At 45.6% G+C, this 22,176-nt stretch overlaps 1 protein-coding gene across 2 annotated transcripts in view; it reads left to right on the forward strand.

Moving 5' to 3' along the window:
• The window catches only part of LOC8036473 (epidermal growth factor receptor), a 32,862-nt gene extending 10,890 nt beyond the window's left edge, over nucleotides 1–21,972 (forward strand). Inside the window, exons 7-27 of one of the 2 annotated variants that reach the window (XM_029980051.4) lie at nucleotides 1,556–1,612; nucleotides 2,537–2,736; nucleotides 3,113–3,245; nucleotides 3,949–4,018; nucleotides 4,148–4,272; nucleotides 4,760–4,847; nucleotides 4,963–5,064; nucleotides 6,040–6,291; nucleotides 6,904–7,022; nucleotides 7,356–7,491; nucleotides 10,554–10,694; nucleotides 10,814–10,912; nucleotides 11,453–11,638; nucleotides 12,326–12,389; nucleotides 12,470–12,561; nucleotides 13,086–13,161; nucleotides 13,779–13,925; nucleotides 15,034–15,320; nucleotides 17,401–17,608; nucleotides 18,232–18,411; nucleotides 19,119–21,972. In XM_029980051.4, coding sequence (XP_029835911.2) covers nucleotides 1,556–1,612; nucleotides 2,537–2,736; nucleotides 3,113–3,245; nucleotides 3,949–4,018; nucleotides 4,148–4,272; nucleotides 4,760–4,847; nucleotides 4,963–5,064; nucleotides 6,040–6,291; nucleotides 6,904–7,022; nucleotides 7,356–7,491; nucleotides 10,554–10,694; nucleotides 10,814–10,912; nucleotides 11,453–11,638; nucleotides 12,326–12,389; nucleotides 12,470–12,561; nucleotides 13,086–13,161; nucleotides 13,779–13,925; nucleotides 15,034–15,320; nucleotides 17,401–17,608; nucleotides 18,232–18,411; nucleotides 19,119–19,510 — 3,154 coding nt within the window. In that variant the 3' untranslated portion in view covers nucleotides 19,511–21,972. The remainder of the gene's footprint in view (nucleotides 1–1,555; nucleotides 1,613–2,536; nucleotides 2,737–3,112; nucleotides 3,246–3,948; nucleotides 4,019–4,147; nucleotides 4,273–4,759; nucleotides 4,848–4,962; nucleotides 5,065–6,039; nucleotides 6,292–6,903; nucleotides 7,023–7,355; nucleotides 7,492–10,553; nucleotides 10,695–10,813; nucleotides 10,913–11,452; nucleotides 11,639–12,325; nucleotides 12,390–12,469; nucleotides 12,562–13,085; nucleotides 13,162–13,778; nucleotides 13,926–15,033; nucleotides 15,321–17,400; nucleotides 17,609–18,231; nucleotides 18,412–19,118) is intronic. The other variant, XM_029980053.4, reaches the window with a different exon arrangement.
• The last annotated feature ends 204 nt before the right edge of the window (nucleotides 21,973–22,176 follow it).

Genomic DNA, 22,176 nt, shown 5'->3' on the forward strand with positions numbered 1-22,176 from the left:
GCCCGTTTCCAACTTGAGCGGCGTCGGCGTCGCCGTCGCCGTCGCCGTAACCGCAAGGTGCATCATGGGGAAATTTTCCCGAAGGAACCCGAGGTCCTCCCGAAGGACCTCGGGTTCCTTCGGGAGGACCTCGGGAGGACCTTGGGAGGACCTCGGGAGGACCTCAAAAGGACCTCGGGTTCCTTCGGGAGGACCTCGGGAGGACCTCATGTTTCTTCTGGAGGACCTCGGAAGGACCTCGGGTTCCTTCGGGAGGACCTCGGGTTTTTCGGGAGGACCTAGGGGGGGTCACATGACCCACCCCCCTAGGGGGGGTCACGTTATTCCCCCCTAGGGGGGGATCACGTGACGTCATCGGTGATGATGACGATGCGAATGCTGATGACGTCGTCAGTGACGTCACTGATGACGTCATCGTCACGTGACCCCCCGAGGTCACGTGACCCTCCCCCTTCCGAGGTCAACTGACCCCCCCAGTACCCTTCCCTCCTCCTCCTCAAGTGCTGCGCTTTAGTTCGGCGTTACAGGGAGTTGTAAACGGCTTTTTTTTCTTTTTTGTTGTTAGTATTGTTTACAATTGTATGCTTTTTTCTGCAAAGTTGGCTTTGTGATTTCATAAGGAAAGGCGGCTTCAAGTGATTGTTAGTGTGTGTACTGAGAACTTTTGTGCGTGTCCAAAGAGCAGTGAAGTTTAGAGTGAGTGACCACCAAATGAGCAATGATGGCTCATGTGTTTTCCTGGATGTTGTGCTCATTGAGCAACACTCCGGTGAAGGACTGAGGGCTTCGTGGCTCGCACCAAGATCTTAATTCCATCCCCAGTGTTGTTCTACTCAGCTTTGTTAAACTGCAGTCGTCGCTCTTGCTTTTTTTTGCAAGATTTTCTTTGTTTCTGGTTTCGTTGCCAGTCAAGCTCTGGTGGTATGAAGTAGAATCTTCTCGAACTCCAAAAAATGAGCAAACAGATTTTTATGAAGTGTTTCGCCCTTAAATATACCAGTGGATAAATGACACGAAACCTGTGAAATCGAAGCAAGGAGTTTGTTTAGGACACTGGAAAATATTTGCGAGTGCCTCATGCTTCGGCTCCCAAACGTGCGGAATTTGCTTTCTTCTCATTTGTTCAGTTTGCTGTTTTTGAATCTAGTGTTTCAATCAATAACACTGCCAAAATTCGCTATTATAATTATTATCTCGTATTGTTTTTGTAGATAGGGGCTAATGATATACAGTATCTGTAGGAAACTGATCTGGGAATTTCTTGAACAGTTGAACAAAACGTCTTTGACTTTAGCAGTTAAAGCTCAGCAAGTTGTCTTTTATCAGGCATGAATTAAGTGACAATGGACTCTAAAGGAGTTATATGCTGCTAGCATGTTGCTCAGTAGGCACCTATCACTCTCATCCGCATCAATGAAAGTTCGTCATTACTATCTCTGTTCCCCGTTAACGAAGTGTGTTGAGACGTTTGCTTGCTTTCAAAAGCCTTTGCCAGTTCCGCGACAGTGTCTGTTTCGCTGTGTTGAGACCGTTCCTCGCATTGTTTCGCCCTCAGTGGGATCCACGGTCACTTAATTTCTCATCTTGTGTACGAATCCAAGGGAAATGACAGGTAATAGAAGCATGCAGTCTTTTGCGACTCGTGTGCCCCGTGACCTTGCTGTGTGCCGCTTCGCCTGTCCCTGGTTTTCGCGCTCAGTGCAAGGTGTGCGTGTGGCGTCAGCAAACCCTCCTGCCACCTGTTAGTCTCTTGATTTCGACCTCTCGTGGGTCCGTAGCATAGTGGCTGTCGTGAGTGTGTTTGTGCTTCTGTGGTTCACCCTTTCTCCTTGTTTAGCTTTATGTTGAATGGTCAGATCAGCCTGCATTGTGACACACGAATGATTTTGTTCAGCGAAACAAAAGCTTCGGAAGCTAAGCCATCGATAAGTCAGACATGGTGGATACGAGAGAAGGCTTAATACTTGGTTTTCCTGAAAGTAATAAATTTGCAGAAATTTGACTTTCGAAAATCAGTATGATGTGGAGAGCGCATTTGTATTCTTAACCACATCTAAGCACAAAATTCAGGCTGAGTGGACCATTTAAGCTTTTTCTTTTACATTTGTAACTGTTTGAAGAGTGGCCCGATTTTCTGAATCTAATGAGCATGTCAATGGCTTGACGCGTCATCTGCAAAGTGCTGGCAGGGTCTAAATTTTGTGACAGCATGGTGTTTTGACGAGCACTGCTTCAGCTGTCTCATGAAAATTGTGTTCCTCTCGTGCATTGCAAATTTGAATAACCTCTAGATATACAAGTCTTTTGACTGGTTTAGCATTCCCTTCTAAAATAAGACCAAAGCTAGATGGCAGTTTTGAAATTGGGAAGGCAGTTGAATTGAATGCCACTGATCATAACACTTATTAATCCTGACGTCTAAATTTGACAAAGCTCTATCGCGACCCTACGCACAAGCCGCCAGGGCTTGGGAGATTGATTGATTGATTGAAGACGAACGTGTTAAGCTCATTAACGCCCGCGCTCCCCTCGACAGGTACTTTGCCGCGCTCTACATAGTCAAGAGTTCCCTGAAGTCGCTCAACCTGCGGAGCCTGAACAAGATCCGCTCTGGAAGCGTGGCCATCTTGGAGAACAAGGACCTCTGCTTCGCCGACAGCGTGGACTGGTACCAAGTGATGAAGTCGAGCGCCCACAACATCCTTCTCCAGAGGAACGCCAACCGGACAGACTGTGGTAGGCATCAATCTTACGCCCCGTCATTTTCATGCGGCGTTTTTTTTCAATCGAGTTGCGTCTGTGTCTCGCGTCTACGTCTTATCGTCAAATGTGTTTAAAATTGGACGGCGTCTTGATGGGACCACGTCTGCAACCACTTTGTGGATGCTTTTCAACCACGAGTGTGTGCGGCGTCGGTGTGTTTGTTCACAACCCGTTCTGCAAATTTCTTTTGCATGTTTTTTTTTTGTTTAAAATAACTACAAGCGTGCAGAATATCTATTACTGTCTTCCTGTTTTGTTTTTACACAAGTTGCGTTCACCATTTTATCGCCATTTTTTTTCCGTACGTCTAACGCCGCCGTTTTTCTCTCGCGCGATGCCCGTTTTACAGAGGCCCAGAATCTGGTCTGCCACTCGCAATGTTCGACGAGCGGTTGTTGGGGTCCGGCGCCGAATGAGTGCCTTTCATGCAAGTCGTATCGTCTGGAGGACACGTGCATCGAGAAGTGCGACACCTCCAAAGGGTACGTGACTGCTATGATGCTCCCGGCATTTCACGTAAATGTGCACCGTGCCACGCTTGTGTTGTGCACGACATGGTTTAAGCATGGCGTCTGTGCTTTCTCTGACTTTACTGACACACTTTATGACGCAAAATTTTACCACCTAGGTTAGTTTCGTGTGTGTGGACATCTCACCACGCTAGCATTCTAATTGTGCACTAGAAATGACCTATTTTTCGCGGGCTCAATGTTTCGCGATTTAGGTCAAGCTGAAGTTTTGGAATAATTCGCGGGTTCTAATTTTCGTGACGTGGTGGGATCTCAATATGGCGCCTATTTGTCGCAAATTGTAGGCGATTCACGAAATTCGCAAAAATTGGGTCCTTGCGAAAATTAAGTCATTTACGGTACTTATTTTCGTTTCTGGGCAAGAAAAAACAAAAACGAAAGGAATGGGAGATTGCTTGTTCACTCCAATTCTGTCACTCTATATACTTTGGCGCCACATGACGAACCTTATTTAATTATAATGCGCAAAGCGATGCATAGCTAGTCTTCACAATGTAAAATTACAGTTTTTAATATTTAAGTGTTTTTTCACAAGGGCTTCCACATTTAGACTATAAACCTGGTTTTATATTTGACGGCTTCATTGTGTGTGTTTGTTGTAAGCGGGGTTGCCCTAAGAGCATTGCAGCATGATTGCATTCCTTGTTTACCGCAGGATTTACGACAATGGGAACTACGTCTGTAAACACTGTCACGAGGAGTGCCTGGGAGAATGCTATGGCCCCGTAAGTAGTCCTCTTTTTTCATTGAATAACAAGCACCAAGTTGTTCAGTCGTTTCTCTTTTTTTTTTTTGTGTGTGTGAAATGAGACAACATGGTTTTAATGGTCTTGCATGGTTCTTGGTTTCTTTAGGGTGCCAACAACTGTACCCAGTGCCGCCATGTTCGGGACGGCCCCTACTGTGTCAGGGAGTGCCCGGACACAAAGTACAACCAGTCCGGGGAGTGCATGCCTTGCCACGAGAACTGCATTGGAGGGTACGTGCCTCACACCCCGTTTTCCGTTGGATGCATGGGTGCTAATTGCTGCACTCTTTAAAACGGGTGGTAGCGTGCGCCACCTAGCCTGCTTTACGGTGAACAACGATGTTTACCGTTTAGTTACAGTAAATATTGTTTTCCCAATAATAGAAAAAGTGTCAGCTTGCTAATTTTCATCTCAACTTTTAAGTCGAATTGGTTACATGGATGTCCGGACAGCATGGAGATAGTCTGCTATTGAATGATGCAACTTATAGTCTGCTATTAAGTGATGCAACTTGTCTCTCCACTGTTGGTGGGCTACTTAGTCTTCAGTGTTTTCTTCTCAGTTTTTTTCTTAAATGGCACACTTTTCTACGTGACCTCTGTCACTGCCTCATGCTGAAACGCATAGGGCCGGATGGACAGCATCTCTGATACCTAGAGAGAGCTGGTCAATGTTACGAGCGCATCTTGACTTCAACGTTTCGCTTTCTGTTGTTAGGTGCACCGGTCCGAACAACACTGTGGGGCCCGGGGCTTGCAATTCCTGCGAGAAGGCCATCGTCAGCGCCTACGATCCCAACGTCGTGGTGAGTTCTGCTTTCGTTGCCTCCCATAGTTCTTGCGTGCTCCGCAGCGACGCTTTGCCGACACGAGTGACGGGGCGCCCCTTTTAACTCCTTTTTCGACGTCTGCATTTTTCAGGAGCAGTGTCTGAAGGCAGAGGAACCTTGTCCCGAGAGTTTCTACCACGAATATTTCGGACCACAAGAGGAGGGAGCGCTCAAGTCACTCACCGGGAAATCGGTGAGCCACGGACTCGCGCTTTCGCCGGTGACCCGTTGGTCGGCTCGTTGTAATGCCATCAATTTCCTGGCCGAGTGACGTACAGATGCACAGGTCGCGTATATTCAGTTTTTTAAGAATATTGCCAGCCTTCTGCGAGGTGGCTTCATGGCTTCACTTTTGAGAAGGAGGCGAGGCACTGGAATAACAACGTTATGTTAACGCATATTTGTGCGACGACGGCGCTAATTGGTATGTGCCCCACGGGTGGTCTAACACAAAAGATAAGAGTGAATTTCACTCATTCATTCGTTGCACCGAGTTTGTTATGCACACATAAGAGGCTCGTAATTCGGATGTTAGAGGCTGGCTCGTCTTGCTGCCTCAAATGCGTATTGCAGACAGGGTTCGTAGTCGCCAAGCAGCGAACGGGATGTGCTTCGGTTGGTTGCAAGTTTGTGCGGCCGGTTCCAAAAAGGGCTACTCTGAGCAGGACGTGCCACCGAACAATTGGACGCTTTCGCTGCTTCCCGGTCTGGAAGGGCACTTTGAACGTTCACGCTCGAAATCTGGTCTGACGATTGCGGCCGTGGAGCGCCATAGAGTTGCCACAATTCCACGTAAGATGGCGCCACATGTTGAACCAACCTCTCTTGCTTGCTCGACGACAGCGACTTGTTGCGGTCGTGCGTTTGCAAAACGCGCCCTGCTGTTTTCATTCTGTCAGTCGCCGTGCGGAGAGCAAGTCATCTGCTTGCGCGGTGGTTGCAGCGACGTAAGCACGACTCCAAGCTCCACCTGGCTTTGCTCAAATGGACAGTGGGTAGACCTCGATGCTAGATGCCTCGAGGTCTACCCACTATTCTTTCCGATCGGCCAATAAGAGCTCGGCATTCTGACACCGTTGCAGCCCCCGTGCAAGAAGCAGACAAACTTGCGCTCCGCTTCCGCCGTCGAAACGCACACGCAACGCCACCGTTGCCCGTCGTCTCGCAGGTGTGCCGCAAGTGCCACCAGCGCTGCAAGAACTGCACAGCCTACTCGATCCACGTGTCTGTGTGCGAGTGCCTGCACTACAGCAGCGGGGAGCAGTGCGAGGACCGCTGCCAGCGGGACCACTTCCCGGACGAGGCAAACCGTCGCTGCCTGCGCTGCCACGACGAGTGCCGGGGCTGCACGGGCCCCACCGCCGCACACTGCACCCACTGCCGGAACTTCCGCATCTACGACTCGGAGAACCGCACCACGGTGGGAGCATCTCCCTTCTTCCGAACCCAATCTCTTATCTTGCCATGTTAATTTTGCATTGAATCTTTTAAGTTTCCCACGTTGGCTCCTGTGATGTTGTCGGTTGATTTATTATTGATCTGCCACTTTATGATTACATGTTCAATCTTCGTTATCTTGTCGTTCAGTATTATATACTTAAAAATTTTTGAATATAATGGCTTCTATCAGTTTTTGCCATTTTATATTCGCTCCAGCATGTGAGTGCATGTGAGTATATTGCAACTTGCCTGTAGATTGGCGTAACAACTAAGGTGATGATAATGATAGTAGCAACAACTACGATGACGCTGCAGTAACTGTGATTATGGCGTTAATAATGACCAATGATGACTGATGATTGTATTGTATAATAATGAGGGGGCTGGTAATGATCATAATAGTAATAAGAACTGTGATGACAGTAATAATAACTGATGACGATGAAGGTGATAATGATGACCGTGGTGAGGATGTTGACGATGGCAACAGCAACGACAATGATGAGGATGCTGGTGACGACAAATGATAATGGCTAGTTGCAGTGGGAGAAGTTCTAACAGGATCCCTATTACCTTCCTTTTTGGGTTTCAGTTCAACTGCACCGCAACCTGCCCGCCCGAGAAACCGTACAAGGTGTTTGACGACACGACGACCAAGGATCCACACTGCTCCGACGAAGACCCCAACCAGATGGCGCTGCACGGAAGAACGTGAGGATCCGACATTGTTAAAGCTAGAGGATACTTATCAAGAGGCCTTGACATAACCCTATCATCAATAAAACAATGTTTAACCATTATCCGACATTGTTTAAATTTTCCTAGACAGCAACGGGCAATCCATTCGGTGCGTCGCGTAACATACGTGATGGACCGTGGTTTCCGATGTGCATGGGTGGAGGCGTTCTAAATGCGTTGATTTAGAATGCCTCTGGGAAACGCCAAAGAGACGGTCAGTTTTTTTTTGCAATTGAGCGTGGTCTGCCTTTTTTCTTGTTTGTGTGAACTTGCTGTGACCCCAGAAAACTTCCTCTCACGTTTCAGGGAAGAGGACCACCTGCCTGCCATTCTCGCCAGCGCCGGTGGCTGCATTCTGCTCCTGGGCGTCTTCCTCGCCGTCTTCAGCTACCACTGGGTTCAGCGAGCCAAGACGAAAGAGAACACGATGAAGATGACCATGGTGGGCTTCTATTCCTTCTTACATTCACCAACGGCTTTAAAACACGCAGAGCGTCAAGCTTCTTGCTTTGTGATTCATTCTTCTGCGTCCTTATCAGCTCTGCCGCACTCCCGTTGGTAGGGGAACCGGGCTCGAGCCATAACCTGCATTTTTCAAGTTGTCAGTGACGATTGTTCTGACGGCGTAGTATGTAAGATAACTTGAAGAAACTGTTTTGTCACCACTGTTTGCCAACTGCAAAAGGAGTTTAAAGGGTCACCTGCCTCACGACCGCTGCCTTTGTCTGTCGTGTGTGTGGTTTTTTCTACCTTTGTAGTTTAAGAGGGTATGGGTAAAGCCCTGCATATCCGCGGATTATCCGCCGATATCCGCGAATATCAGCAGTAAACTGGCGAATGCGAATAAAAATTAGACAAATTAGGGCGGATTGCGGATCGGATGCAGATATCAGGGGATGCGGAGGCGGATATACGCAAATCCGGATCTAAATTTTTGCCCGGTGGCATTCGGTTTGTCGACTAAAGTTTCATCTACAGATCGTTTTGTCGACATGCGACGTTTGATCGAAAGGCTTCCCCGTGTTCGTTTCATAGAAAAACTTGAGACGTTTAGTCGCACACAACCCTGCTATTTTCGCAACAAACTTTTGCATCTCGCCTGGATTACAAGGGGGAGGGGGACATGGTTTGGTTAAGCACGCCTTAGTGAATCATGCGCTAGCTTTTAGCAGCTTAGTGAAGAAATGCGTTGTCAACAAAACGTCGCAGGGGCATGTGCCCCCAAAACGTACAGCGTCGACGAACTGTGTGTCCATGAAATGTATGTCCATGAAAAGTTGTCTACGAAACATACTTCCACAAAATGTGTTTCAAAGAAACGATAGAGATCCTAAGAAAGATCAGATTCGCATTGAAGATCGCTTCAGTTAGTGTGTTTCATCTCGTCAAAAATGCTATCTACAGAAAAAGTAAAGAATGCAGGACATCAATTGTCCCGAGAAAGCTAGTACATCGGCAGGGAAAGAGCAGAAAACTTTCTCCGGGCATAGAAAACCTCAAACGTACAAGTCACAAGAAAGTAGAAGAAACCTCCCCCTCTCCACAAACTGTAGTGTGGACATAATTCCCAAAACAAAAGAAATGCCTCGACAGCGAGCGTGACCATGTGGCGCCACGGTTTGCGAAGTTTCGGAATCAACAGTGCACGCACATAGGCAGCCCGTAAACTGCCTGTGTGTTTCTTTTTTATATGCTTAAGAGTCCTAGCCCAAAAGTCTGGTAGTTCATATCCGTCCAACCACGACGCCAGGGCGTCGTAGCCAAACAAATATGAACCTCTCTTAGTTTTTAATTGTTTGACGGAACTAAAATGTCATAACTTAGAATGCCCTTTTTTAACTTTTATGTTTCAAAAGTATGCGTCTGCATAAAATATGTGTTCCAGTCTAAGCTCGTTATAACAGACCTTGGTTTTGACCAAGTTTTTGGTCTGTTGTGAAAAGAATATGTTGTATGCAAATATGAAGTTGAGTCAATGGCGCATAGAGGAAAACCAACCGAACTTCACAAGTCGGTATGTTATATCCAAATGTCTGTTGTAACCAGGTCTGTTATAATGAGCGTAAACTGTTCAAAGCAAAAAAAAAAAAAAAAATGTATATACATATATTTCTTTTTGGTGCAGTTCTGGACAGAATGCCGTGGACTCGTAGGACAATCACACAACTGAGATCATTTTTCCTTTGACGCGCATTGTCTCGGGAAGGCTGATAACTTTTAATATAAATATGATGAAACTGATAATGATAAAATGTCATCCCTTTTGAGTGGTGACCCAAAGATTTCTTTGTACAAAGATAAGCAAACAGCCTAAAAAAAGCTATTCATATTTTTTTTTTCATTCACGCTTGATGTTATGATACACAATGATTGCCTAGATTGTGAGTTGGATATGGTTCCACATTTTGCACATGCAGTTCGAATATGGATATAAAGTATGCGGATGTGGATCGAATACGGATACAATAATGTAAAAAGTTTGCGGATGCAGTATGGATGCAGATACAAAGTCTGCGGATGCGGATCGGATGTGGATAACCAAACTGTTATCCACGCAGGGCTTTAGATATATCCTATTCAGACAGTAAAAAAAAACCTTTTTTTGGGGGGAAAAATGTTTATTAGTTACTGGACTATTGATCCTATTGATACTGTTTTTATTGGCAATCTTTGTTGTGTCATCCATGTGTGATCTGACTTTCCTCTTTCTCTGCCTCTTTCCTCTTTTCTCTTCTCTCTCTCCCTCTCTCTCTGTCTCAAGAATTCGTAAGTGAATTTTCAACTTTCAATTTGTTCTGTTTGTCGAAGCACTCCGCATTGCCTTTCGAATTGTTCATAACTTCAGCTTGGCATTTTCGTGCCTGTTCCGTGAAACCGCTCTTTGAGAAATTACTCCTGTCGTCAACAAGTCGTAGTAGATGGAAAGTAATGTTACAATGGAGAACAAACTCGTAGAAGCACAAATTAAATGTTAGCATGCACATGTTTGAAACTTAGTTTCTATATTTAAAATGTTGAGCATTATTTTTTTGTGTTCAAGGTCAAACTCTAGTATACAGTGCAACCCGCTTATAACGAAAATGGAAAAACCCAAAATTTCAATCGTTATGACCGATTATCGTATCTGGACTAGAAACTGATCATCTCCAGTCTAGAAACTCTAGAAACTGATCGTTATAAGCAGTACATTGTTATATGTGGTATCGTAATGAGTCGGTTGCACTATAATTGGTGGACATCGCTGGTGGGACTAGAAAGGCAAAGGCTCAACTTTTAGTATCCTGATGTAATGTAATGGGAAACTTAAATGCAGTGTAATAATTTTTGTGCTTTAACCAAATATCATAAATGCAATAGATATGTCTTAATGCAATGTTAACTGCGCTTCAACAAGAGCAACTTTGGAAGTTCGCAAACTTCGCAAACATTAGAGCTTGTGAATCTTAGTGACCACTGCATGTCTTCTTCACACCATTAACATTATTTTTTTTTTCTCAACTGCAGCGCATGAGTGGATTCGAAGACAACGAACCCTTGAAACCGACGGACATCAAGCCGAACCTGGCTCAACTTCGGATCGTGAAGGAGGCGGAGCTTCGCAAAGGCGGAATTCTCGGCTACGGAGCGTTTGGAACAGTCTACAAGGTGGGCAGCTTTTGCCGATTTGTGACCACTAGATCTGATCGTCTCCACGAAATTGCACTTCTTTCAAGAACTATTTAATGATAACAATACTAATATTAATAACCATATTTCTCAACTAGGGTGTCTGGGTGCCCGAGGGAGAGAACGTCAGGATACCGGTGGCCATTAAAGTCCTGCGAGAGGGCACTGCTCCGAACACCAACAAGGAGTTTCTGGAGGTGAGTCAGCAAATTCCCTCCGCTATGTTTGTCGGTGGAAAGAATGGCGGGTGAAACTGGATAGCGCCATGTTAGATGGAGTTGTACGAGGCTAGGCAATGCATCTTCTACTACAGACTAACTAATCCTAGGAGCAGAAAGATAGGATAAAACTTTGCCCTTGCATTACTCACATCTGAGCAGTCGATCTGCTGAGTCTGATCACCCCCATGCCAGTTAGCCAATTGAAGATAATGTGGCAGACGACTGCACTCCTATTGCTGCTTTCAGCAGTAAAGTGGATGGAAATGTTATGGCTTGAATGCTCTTCAGCGTTCAGTGGCTAAAGTCCTGCAACCTTCTTTGGAGTTCAGTGGCTAATGCCCCACAATCTTCTCTAGCATTCAGCAGCTAATGTTCCACTCTCTGCTTCAGCATTCTGTGGCTACATCTTCTTTGGCATTCAGCGGCCGATGTTCCCCAATCTTCTTCAGCGTTCCACAGCTAAAGTTTCGCCCCCTTCTTCAGCATTCAGCGGCTGATATGTAATCTGCTTTGTAGGAGGCATACATCATGGCGAGTGTGGACCACCCGAACGTGCTGAAGCTGCTGGCGGTGTGCCTGACGTCGCAGCTGATGCTGGTGACGCAGCTGATGCCGCTGGGCTGCCTCCTCGACTACGTCCGCAACAACAAGGACAAGATAGGCTCCAAGCCTCTCCTCAACTGGTGCACTCAGATAGCCAGGGTGAGCTTGGCTTACATGTGCAGATATTCCTACCTAGCATGTCGTTCCTGATTGTCATAGTTTGTGCCTTCGAAAAATACCTGAAACTCACGTGCAAAATTCGCAAAATATCGAGAATGTGAAAATGAGGTCGTTTACAGTACTTGGTAACTTCATCCTAATAGTTACTTGGCTAATCAAGCAGTTCATTGAATAGTTATTCATCCATTAATTTTTCTGAACGATCCAAACATCTCCCACACTGTATAAATGCCTTGTTCTTCTGTTGGTCAAGGTATTTTTTGGTGGCCTCAATTACTCGGTAACCCAGCAAAGCAGTGAACTATACTTCGTTTCACCTTATCTGCGAGCGAAGCCAAAGCTAGAAGCGCGAGACCAGCGGTTTTTGCGTTTCTCCCCAGCTCGCGCGCTCGAGCAAAGCCTGAATGCGCAGAGCTTTCGTGCTCGCGCTTCCAGCTTTGCCTTCGCTCGCACATAAGGTGAAACGAAGTATAGCCGATCCAGGAAATTAATCTTTCGTACCTACTGCACTATCACTTTCGTTTTAAAAGTGATTAGCATGTCTCAATTCATTGCTTAAGTTAGGGAAGTAAATAAATTAAGCAATACTGTATCGGTTTTTATGGTATCATTGTTAATCAATGCCATCTTGATGCCCAAAACCTCGAACTCTCTTGCCTTTTCTAGGGAATGGCCTACTTAGAAGAGAAACGCATGGTGCACAGAGACCTGGCTCTCCGCAACGTGCTCCGTAAGTATCTCGTGATGCCCAGTAAACAAGTGCAAAGCTCGTGAAACTTTTCACTCATCATGCTTCACATCTTCACGCAGTGCAAACTCCGGGTTGCGTCAAAATCACCGACTTTGGTCTCGCCAAGCTTCTCGACAACAACGAGTTTGAATACAAGGCGGCTGGCGGCAAGGTACATTCTATTGTGATTTGAAACGCTTATTCGTCAAGCCATCGACTCCTGTAAACACTGGGGGTTAGGGTCACCTGCTAGTCACCGAAATGGATATCTGTTGTGAAGAGATAATCTTTTTCTTGTTTCTTCGGTTGTCTATTTGGATAGAAAAGGAATGTGAACCTAATAAATGTGCAGTTTGTAAAAACGACTAGGGCATTTAAACATAAATCGACATCTCCACGCTTCATAAAGCACGAGTTTCGCTCCATGTCCTAAAGCAGGGATTCCATGTATATAAACATGGAGTGTTTGCTGTTATTGAACTTTGAACTTAGTATCTGTTAAGCCAAAGTAAAAAAAAATGTTATTTCATCGTCTCTTTTTTGTAGTGTAGTGATCTTGTATGGCCGTAGCTGTTAATGTGAGCTTATGGCTATGTCCGGAATAGTACTAGTCAGTACTGTAGAGGGCATATGGTTGCAAGATTTTGTTCATTTCCTGGTGAAGTTATTGAATTGTGTGTGCCCCTTTCTTTCCAGATGCCCATCAAGTGGCTTGCTCTTGAGTGCATCCAACACCGCATTTTCACCCACAAGAGTGATGTCTGGGCTTTTGGTGAGTTGCCCTTGTTGTTTTACATTGCACAAGTGAGGTGAATTGCTAAAAAAGGCCATCTTGAGAGACAAAAGCAACTTTTATTTTAATTAATAAAGGGGCAAATTAGCTGTGTTCTTCCATTGCATTCTGTGGCCACTTTAGGCAGCATAATTTTCCCACAAATGATATAAGTGTGTCATAAGGGAAGCTTGTTTTAAAAGGGAAGTTTGTTATAAGGGAAGTTGGCTATAACAGAAGTTTGTTATACCAGATGTATTTTTTTTATCAGAGAACTGGGTTTAAAGGGATTTTGTTTTAAGGGAAGTTTGTTATAGCAGAAGTTTCTTATAAAGGATGTTGGTTATAAGTGAAGTTTGTTTTGAGGTGAGTTTGTTATAGAGGAAGTTTGTTATAAGGGAAGTTTGTTATAGCGGAAGTTTCTTATAAGGGAGTTTATAAGTGAAGTTTGTTCTAAGGGAAATTTGTTATAGAGGAAGTTTGTTATAAGGGAAGTTTGTTACAAGTAGGCTTCACAGTAGTTGGCATTATCATGATATAGTTCTGAGTCGAATATTTAAGAGGCGCAAAGCGAAGAAGGGTTGGAAAATCAATTTTAATTTGGATGTGTGCTGCAGGTGTGACTGTCTGGGAGCTGCTGACGTACGGAATGCGTCCCTACGAGAACGTCTCGGCTCGTGACGTCCCTGATCTGCTGGAGAAGGGAGAGCGGCTCAACCAGCCCTCCATCTGCACAATCGACGTCTACATGATCATGATCAAGTGTGAGTGCTCCTGCCATTTGCGACGTCACGATCGTATTGCAATTTGTGATATTGAGACAGGAGTTGTTGGGGCTTGTGGACGACCATTGGTGGGAGCAAGGCAGCCGAAGGCTTGACCCAGGGTCAGTCTAGCACGATGCACAACATATTGAACTATCTATTATAAGAAAAACAAGTTTGCAGAAGCAGCCACTGGTTCAGCGTTCTGAGAGAATAGGCAGAAATCATTTTCAAGGTTTGAACGCCTTGTCTGGACACTTTCTTTTCATTTGCACGCGTCAGAAATGACTGATCAGAGGATTGCAATCAGGGGATTACAGTTATTTTGAAACATAAAGCAATCAATTGAATTTACTGTATTTTAAAATGAATTTTGAGATCCAAACAAGTTATACTTCAGTATTTCAGAACATTTAGACATAGAAACAAAGAAGCAAACACAGGGCAATGCTTGTTTGATCTCTTAACCAAAGGGTCTTGTAATATCATTCAAATGAAGTATTGTTACACATTAAGAAATAATGAAGTGGTCAATCGCACCATTAAGTTGTACTCATTAAGCTTTTATGTTGGAATTTTTGTTTAAGCTTAGAGTTATCACCATTAAGCCGTTCTCACAATCACACCAATAAACTGTTTTCGTTGAACTACACAAACAAAAGCATATTTTTCACGTGAAATGAATCAGTCAGATGGGATAACCGCCAAGCGGTGAGAAAAGTTGAAACAGTTGCTCACGAGTTTGTGTACATCCAAAAGATTAGGGCACTGCCTGCATGATGAATCGAACAATTGAAAGTAAAAAGGAAAAAGCTTGTTCATGCTGGCAAAGACTGCTAAGCACAGAATCTGTGTTAGGCCTTCCGGAGAAAAAGAGAAGAGCATCTGAATGGCCGCTACAGCCGGCTTTTACAGTCAAACGTTGCAGGACCCTATGAAAATCGGCCGATCAAAACACACTCTGCATTAAAATTGATGTTCCGCATGAGAGGTAAGAGGAGGAGAAAGAAACACCGCGTTTGGGGGGCCGACGAAATGCAGTACGCAAAGACTTCCGCGATAACGTCCCCGCGAGTGCGCCTGACGTCCTCTTTCTCGCCCGCTCCAGGCTGGATGCTGGACGCGGGCTCGCGGCCCTCGTTCAAGGAGCTGGCAGAGGAGTTTGCCAAGATGGCGCGGGATCCCGGGCGCTACCTGGTGGTCTCCGGGGACAAGTTGATGCGGCTGCCCAGCTACACCCCGCAGGACGAGAAGGAGCTCATCCGCAACCTCAGCATGCCCATGGAGGGCCCCGAGGTCATCATGGACGCGGAGGAGTACCTCCAGCCCACCAGGGCACAGCTGCCCTTGGCCATGGCTCCCGTCGACCAGGCCCCGCCGCCCACCCCCATCAAGGTTGGTGACCCGTCTTCCATAATGCTGATAATAATAGTAATAATCTTCATTTTACGGGCTAAATCGAGGAAGATGACATTAAAGGCTCTGGAGAGATAGCCCACCTAAAATCGAGATCAAATTAGGCGAAATTAAGGGTTGGGCCAACTTTTGGTGTACAGCCGAGAAAAGTTTAAAATACTACTACGTTTAGATCACGTTTTTCAGTCAAACTTGTTATCATGGCAAGGGACAATGAAGCAAAGATGACCGTACTTCCTAGTCTGCAATGTTCGCTTATATCCTGCAGTAGCCAACTAGCCGAATTTACGCCGAGGTCATCATTGATCCAAACACTATGATTGCCAGGGGTGGGCCATCTTTTGGTGTTTAGCAAATCTAGCCAAAAATAGAGGTGGGTTACCTTTCGGGCGTGGGATATTACGGTAGTCACTGGTATGCCTCAAAATTGATTCAACATATTAATAGGTGTATCTGAACTAGTAACCAAAATTACGAGCCGCAATGATAATTTTTCTTGACACTGTTGAATTTTGAAATTCGGTCCGAGAGGTGGGGAAGGGCTCTACTGGCAACTCTGAAAATGTGACGTCAAATGTTGTGATTTGGAACTTAGAGATAATAAATATTCTGCTGGAAAGAGTAAAACCCATGGCTATTCTGAAAATGGGTTTAGTTTTTGGTTGTGGCTGTTGCGAAATGTGTGGTTTCTTTAACCATGGCATGAGTTTGCATCATTAAATGTTTATTTCCAGTCTCAACCCACTGAGGAAGGCAAACGTTTTAGCGGTTAGCCTCATTTGTGTCAAATTTGCAGGGCATATTCATAGCTGGGAAAAAGAATCGGATGCAAAGTTTCATGTTCACAAGTTTATCCTTCAAAGGGTTATGTAAAAGTATGTTAAATGAACACTGTGGCCACTGAGAAAGACTATCGTTTAGAAAGGGTAACAATAATGGCCAGTTCTATTGGTGAAACATGCAGTATAACACTCGTGTCATGTGGCTATGGAGAGAAATTGCTGAAATTGTACCAGTTTTAATAGAAATTAAAATTGTAAAAAACATTTTTTACAATCTTTTATGTGTTATGTTGAAGATACTGCAGCTTCTCATGACAAAAAAGACCATGAAAATGCAGAAAGTAAGCTCACAGCACCATTGCTCACAAAATTTCGGTACAGAAACTTAATAAGCTGCTTGCACACATCAATTTATTATTTAGGAATAGTTTTCCTGAACCGAGATTTGATGCCAAAAAGTGAAACCGAGCTAAACGCGTTTGAAAGCACAGAAAGCTTCACTTTAGATGGTGCCGGCATGTCGGAAATAATTTATTTCGGAAAAAAATTCTTACAGGAATGAAACCTTCCGAAAGCGGCAATCAAAATATTTGAAAGCTGGTAAAATTGCTTAATAAAAAAGACTTTACAAAAGAAAAATATTAAGGTGGTGTGTTTTTTTAAGGACTGAGATCTCATCTTGGAGGGAAATGTGATAGAATGGCACGGAGATGGTTACAAAATGTGTAACAGATACTTCAGACTTCAGAGGACAATCCGCACAAAAAAGTGGTAGAGTGAGAAAAAAGAACGAAATTCTGAGTGTGCCCCAACGGGAATCAAATCTATGACCTTAATGATTTTAAGCTTGGCCTTCAATCACTGCACCAATTAGTTGGCAGACGGAAAGCTAGCTGGGCTTGCTTCCATCACGGTGGAGTTTACCAACTGCTAGAAAACGTGCACGCCAATCGCTGGACGCTGGCGTCCAGCGTTCATGGCATTCGGCGTCTGCATTTGAACGGTTTACAGAATGAAACTCGAACTCCATGACATGTTATAGCCAATAAAATTAAGAAAAATTGCAATGACCATCACAGGCCCCAAAGAACGCCGCGGAAATGCCTTCCATGTTTGCCGCCTCCACCCATAGGACCAAGATAAATCGAGCGTTTCTTTACTTTACAATTCGTTCACCATTTTCCATCTGCAACACTATCGACACGAAAAGTGTTTTTGAGCTTCCGAGGAGAAGGAAAGACATTTTGCCGACCCTGTCGTCATCGTCTTCGTCGCAGAAATTCATGGACGACCGTGGGTTCGAAGAGGACCCCAGCGTGGGCTTGCCCAACCCCGCCGAGTTCTTCCCATCGGGGATGATGGTGGGGGCGGTGCACCCGGAGACGATGAATGGCGGCTGCCACGGCAACCACGCCCGCGGCCGGGAGAACAGCCTGAACCAGCGCTACTGCTCCGACCCACTCAAGCTACTGGGAAAGGACGCCGGTGAGGCATCGCAGAAACTCTGCTGTTCTTGAAGGAGGGGGGGGGAAGAGAGAGATAGAGAGAGAGTGTTATGGCTTGCACGCCGAAATTACCCTAGAAGATAGGTGCAACCTTAAGGTGGCGACGTTGGTAAGGAGAGTGTCCGTGCAAGTGCACTTCTAGCGGATAGAGGTCAGTGTGCCCATCTCTACTCCTAGCGTTTACTCCTTTACTGTCAAAGCTAGGAGTAAACTCAGGGTTAACTCCTTTACTGTCAAAGCCCTATTTATTTATTTATTTATGGCCCTATAATAAATGAAATGCAGTTTTTTCGCTAAATTTAGTGGGTAAACTGGATTGCTGACAGGTCACGTGACATCAATTTGTCTGCCAAATGTTTGCGGGGAAACTTAGGGGTCTCGCGAGCAAGCCACGTGACAATAATTATCCCGCTAAACTTGGTGGGAAACTGATTTGGTGTATAGGTCTCGTAACGTCAAGTCACGTGACATAAATTTCCTCGCTAAGTTCAGTGGGGAAACTAAATCGGTGCTTAGGTCACGCGACACGAATTTCCCAACTAAATTTAGTGGGAAATGCACGGCGCATTGTCTAATGACTATACACGCATTTTTGCGTCGCAGAGGAAGGCGACGACGACGCATTCCTGCACAACGCGGCAACACTGCCCAAGGGCGCCAAGCCAGGCGACATGAGGATGTCGCTGCCGGTAGACGAGGACGACTACCTCATGCCCTCACCAAGATCCCGGGGACTTTCCACCACCTACATGGACCTCATTGGCGACAACCGTTACTCCAACGGTGCGCCGGTTTTTGTTGTTTCCTTGGCCCGCTCGTTGGCGAAGGCGCCGAATGTCCGTCCATAATTGTAGCTTAGCTTAGGGTAGCGACCACACTGAGCTGAAAAAGAGAATATGGTTTTCTTGGTGTTGATGTGTCTGGATTCTGGAGAATACATTCATTTGTGCTCTCTGTAAAAGAGAGAAGGTTGTGCTTCCAAACGAGAATATTCGATTAGGCTGTGCTTCTCGGTAAATACTATGGTCGTCTGTAATTAATGATAATTGCACGGCTCGGATTGTAGCACTAGTCGTCGGAATAAGCGACAGCTGTAAACCGGAACACCTTTCTAATTTTTTCGTTAAGGTCTGTTCCCAGATGCACCACAGTGCTACCTCAGTGCTAGTGGTCAGCACTGGGAATAGCACTGACCCAGCTTGTGCAGTGCTGACTGTGCTATATTAGTGATACGGCGCTCATACAGTGCTGCATTAATCCTAAGTTATGTTCAAGTCAATGCTATATCAGCATTGGTCCTAGCGTTGATTTCAGTATTGCGCACGTGGGATTTGGTGTTGGACGTTGCCAATGCATCTTTTGTGAGTGGACTGGGTATAACCATAACTAACATCTAGTGTCAAAGCCGGGCAACTTTTGTGAAAGTTTTGTTGCCGCGGTTTCTTCGGTCAGGATGTGTTCCAAAATTAGAATCCCTCTTTCCGTCGCAGGTTCGGACCAGCTAGACCACTGCAGACCGCAGGACTACAACCACTTTATTCCGGACTTCGTGCCGCAGAGCAATGGCCAGTTGCATGGCGTGGACAATATAGAGTACCACTTGATGAACCGCACGCCAGGGGGTGCCCCGAACCACGACCCCCCGCGCGACCCCAGACACCACTACGTCAACACGTGCCCGCTGGGATCGCCACTGGGCTCGCCGACGGTTGTCCAACCACCACTGCCGCAGCCGCAGCCACAGCCGGGAGGAGTCGCGACCCGGAAACAGAACAGTTCCGACGAGGACACCGACGACCACGAGTATTACAACGACTACGATCGGCTCAAGAGGGAGCTTCAGCCGTTGAACCATCGTAGCCGAAGTGAGACGACGGTCTAGTAATCCCGGTTTGGAAGAAGTCTAGTTTTGTGTCAAGGCGTCGGTGCACACAACCCCGGGTGCGACGGACTCGCCCATGCGGCGATGCGGGAAAATTGTTGGGGCGCCAGATATGCGGACGGTGGAAGGAAGCGATTGCTTGGATTGCGACGGCTGCGGGAGTGGCTTAAGACAGAATCGCAGGAATCCGGTCGCAACCTATCGGCGAATTAAATGCTCGGCGACGATCGGCCTCGCCGGCTTACGAGGTACACGTCGAAATGCGTGCCGACTACCGAATTAGCTTGGCCTCAGCGCGCCACCCGGTAGCCAGCGCCGAAGGAGAACAGACGAATTCGCTGATCATCGCTTTAGTCTAGTTGCTAGCTCGACTCGAGAAGCAGTGCCCGAAATGGGAGTCCCAGAGGGAAAAGAGGATTGTTTCAATCTAAGCAGCTGGAACTCTGCACGAATCAAGTACAAGCAGCGGTCACACCCCAAACACCTTCGCTTCGAGCCAACTTGCCACATCATCCCCCACCTAGAACCCGGTCTCAAATGGTGAATGTCGGCGACGCGTCGGGGTGGACAGACAGTCGGGGTGGACTCGGGAAACTCTGGCTCAGGAGTGCCGATCTTTGGACATTGGCCCCGGAATACCCGGCCCGGCGAAGTGCCGATCTCTTGTCCCCGGCTCGAAAAAATCCGGCCCGGCAAAGTGCCCGTCGTTCGTCGTGGGGTCCAGAATGTCCGGCCCAGGAAAGTGCCGAAGTTTCGGCACGGGAGCGAGCTCCTTGAAAGTGCTTTGTTGATGGACTTCCTCGTTGGGGGGCCTGAAGCGTGGTTCAGGCATTATTTATTATCGCTGAACACCATAGGAAGGACTGTGTTGGACTGAAGCGAGACGACTCTGAGCCTTTCTCGGAGAATGTGGTCTGCTCCCTGAAAGCAGAAGTGTTCAGTGGTGTAAATAGTATACATAGGTGCTTGGTATATGCAGCAGTGTGAATAATGTGCCCGGATATGTTGCCAGCCTTAAAACGGCGAGCGTGCTTCGCTCGATTTTAAGTTGTGCAGGGTCGTCCCGTGTTCAATCTTGCCCTCTTACTCTGCCTTACACTTTTTGCGGTTTTTGTGCCTGCATGGCACATTTTTTGTGGGTTGTGCTTTTTAACTGGCTCGATTATTTTCATGCCTTTTCTCGGTCAGCTTCTCAGTATTAAGACTCTTGCGTGCGTGCCATATAATGATGCAGTGGATACTGCGAATTGAGGACATGTTGGAAACTGCTGAGACGACGGAATGATTCATGTTTTGCTCATAATGAAGTTACATGACCCAGTGAAAAGCTTCAACATTGAGCGAAGAAATAGGTATTGAAAGACTCTTTTCTTTGCAATATATAGAATAAATTATGCTGCGAGCGATCATTTCTTTAAAATATTTTGAAGGTGGCATCTATTTTGTTCATTTCGTTTATTTTGATTATTTTAAGACAATAGAAATTGGGCAATGAAAGTAGCATAGACAAGGTTTTAAGTTGTAGTGCTATATTTGATACGCTTTAGTGGTATGTTAGTGATATTTGATGCCCTTTTGTTAGTTTACACCATTTAAATTCAGCAAACCTGAAAAAGATATTGGAGTAAAAGCAGTGTTGCTTTTCAGTTTGAGCTGGTACTGTAAGAAGTTTGCTTTTGTGTGCTGATGCTTCAGATATTACTTGCCAGCTAGAGAAAAAAGTGGTGGTGATTGTGCCATAGGCAAACAGTTTTGACCAAGTTCACATATTTTTCCTTAATTGTGGTTGGGATCGTCCAAAGTGTGTTTTGCCTTGAAGGGCCTCTGAGAACAAACTCAAGCTAACAGTTCTGCTTGATTCACTCAAGTGGTTGTGATGGTGATTGCATTTCCCTCAAAAAACGATGCTCAGACTGACACTATTTTTAACAATGATCGAGGTTGATGAAAAAGAAGTGACTGCAGCTGCTGCATATCAAGAAAGAACTGACCGATTCTCGATGATGAAGCACTTTTTCGAATTTAATTTATTTTTTAGATTTGTTGCCTAGAGTAGGAGACTCAAATGAAAGCGTCAAGTCTTTGGTTGTTGCAATACTGCATACCGCATATCTATTTTTATAGACCCTCTCATGCCTGTACATACTTCCGATGCATTGTTCACACATTCTGCAGTCTTTTACTCGAGCATAGTCCTTTTTTTCCTCTGTCATAAAGCATGATTACCTAGGTGCATATAACAGCATCATGTATCTATTGTACAAAATACATTGTCTCTACACTATCTACATTTTACACCTTTTTTCTCTCGAGTCTACGTGCTTGTGCCCCGATTTTTACTGAGAGCAATTTGTTGAAGCGTGTCCGTATGACAAATATGCCTTTACTACAAATGAGAAATCATTTTCTTTTTTAAAGAGATGTATTGCTTTACGGTACATTAATAAAACTACTGGACTGAACTGGTTTCTCTTTCTGCTTGCGAGCGTGCATAGCTTCGGCGCTGTAGAGTCTAGGCTCGTCGAACACAGTTGGAACTGAAAGTTTGCGGTGCCTTTCGACGCATTGCCTGGACAGGAGGACCACCCACCACCCAAACGCTGATGCGGCGTTCTTGTTCATTACGTGTCTGCCCTCAATCTCTCTCTGTCGGCATCGAAATGCCA

This window comes from Ixodes scapularis, unplaced genomic scaffold, assembly GCF_016920785.2.
Source record: "Ixodes scapularis isolate PalLabHiFi unplaced genomic scaffold, ASM1692078v2 PGA_scaffold11__112_contigs__length_91849675, whole genome shotgun sequence".
Lineage (NCBI taxonomy): Eukaryota > Metazoa > Arthropoda > Arachnida > Ixodida > Ixodidae > Ixodes > Ixodes scapularis.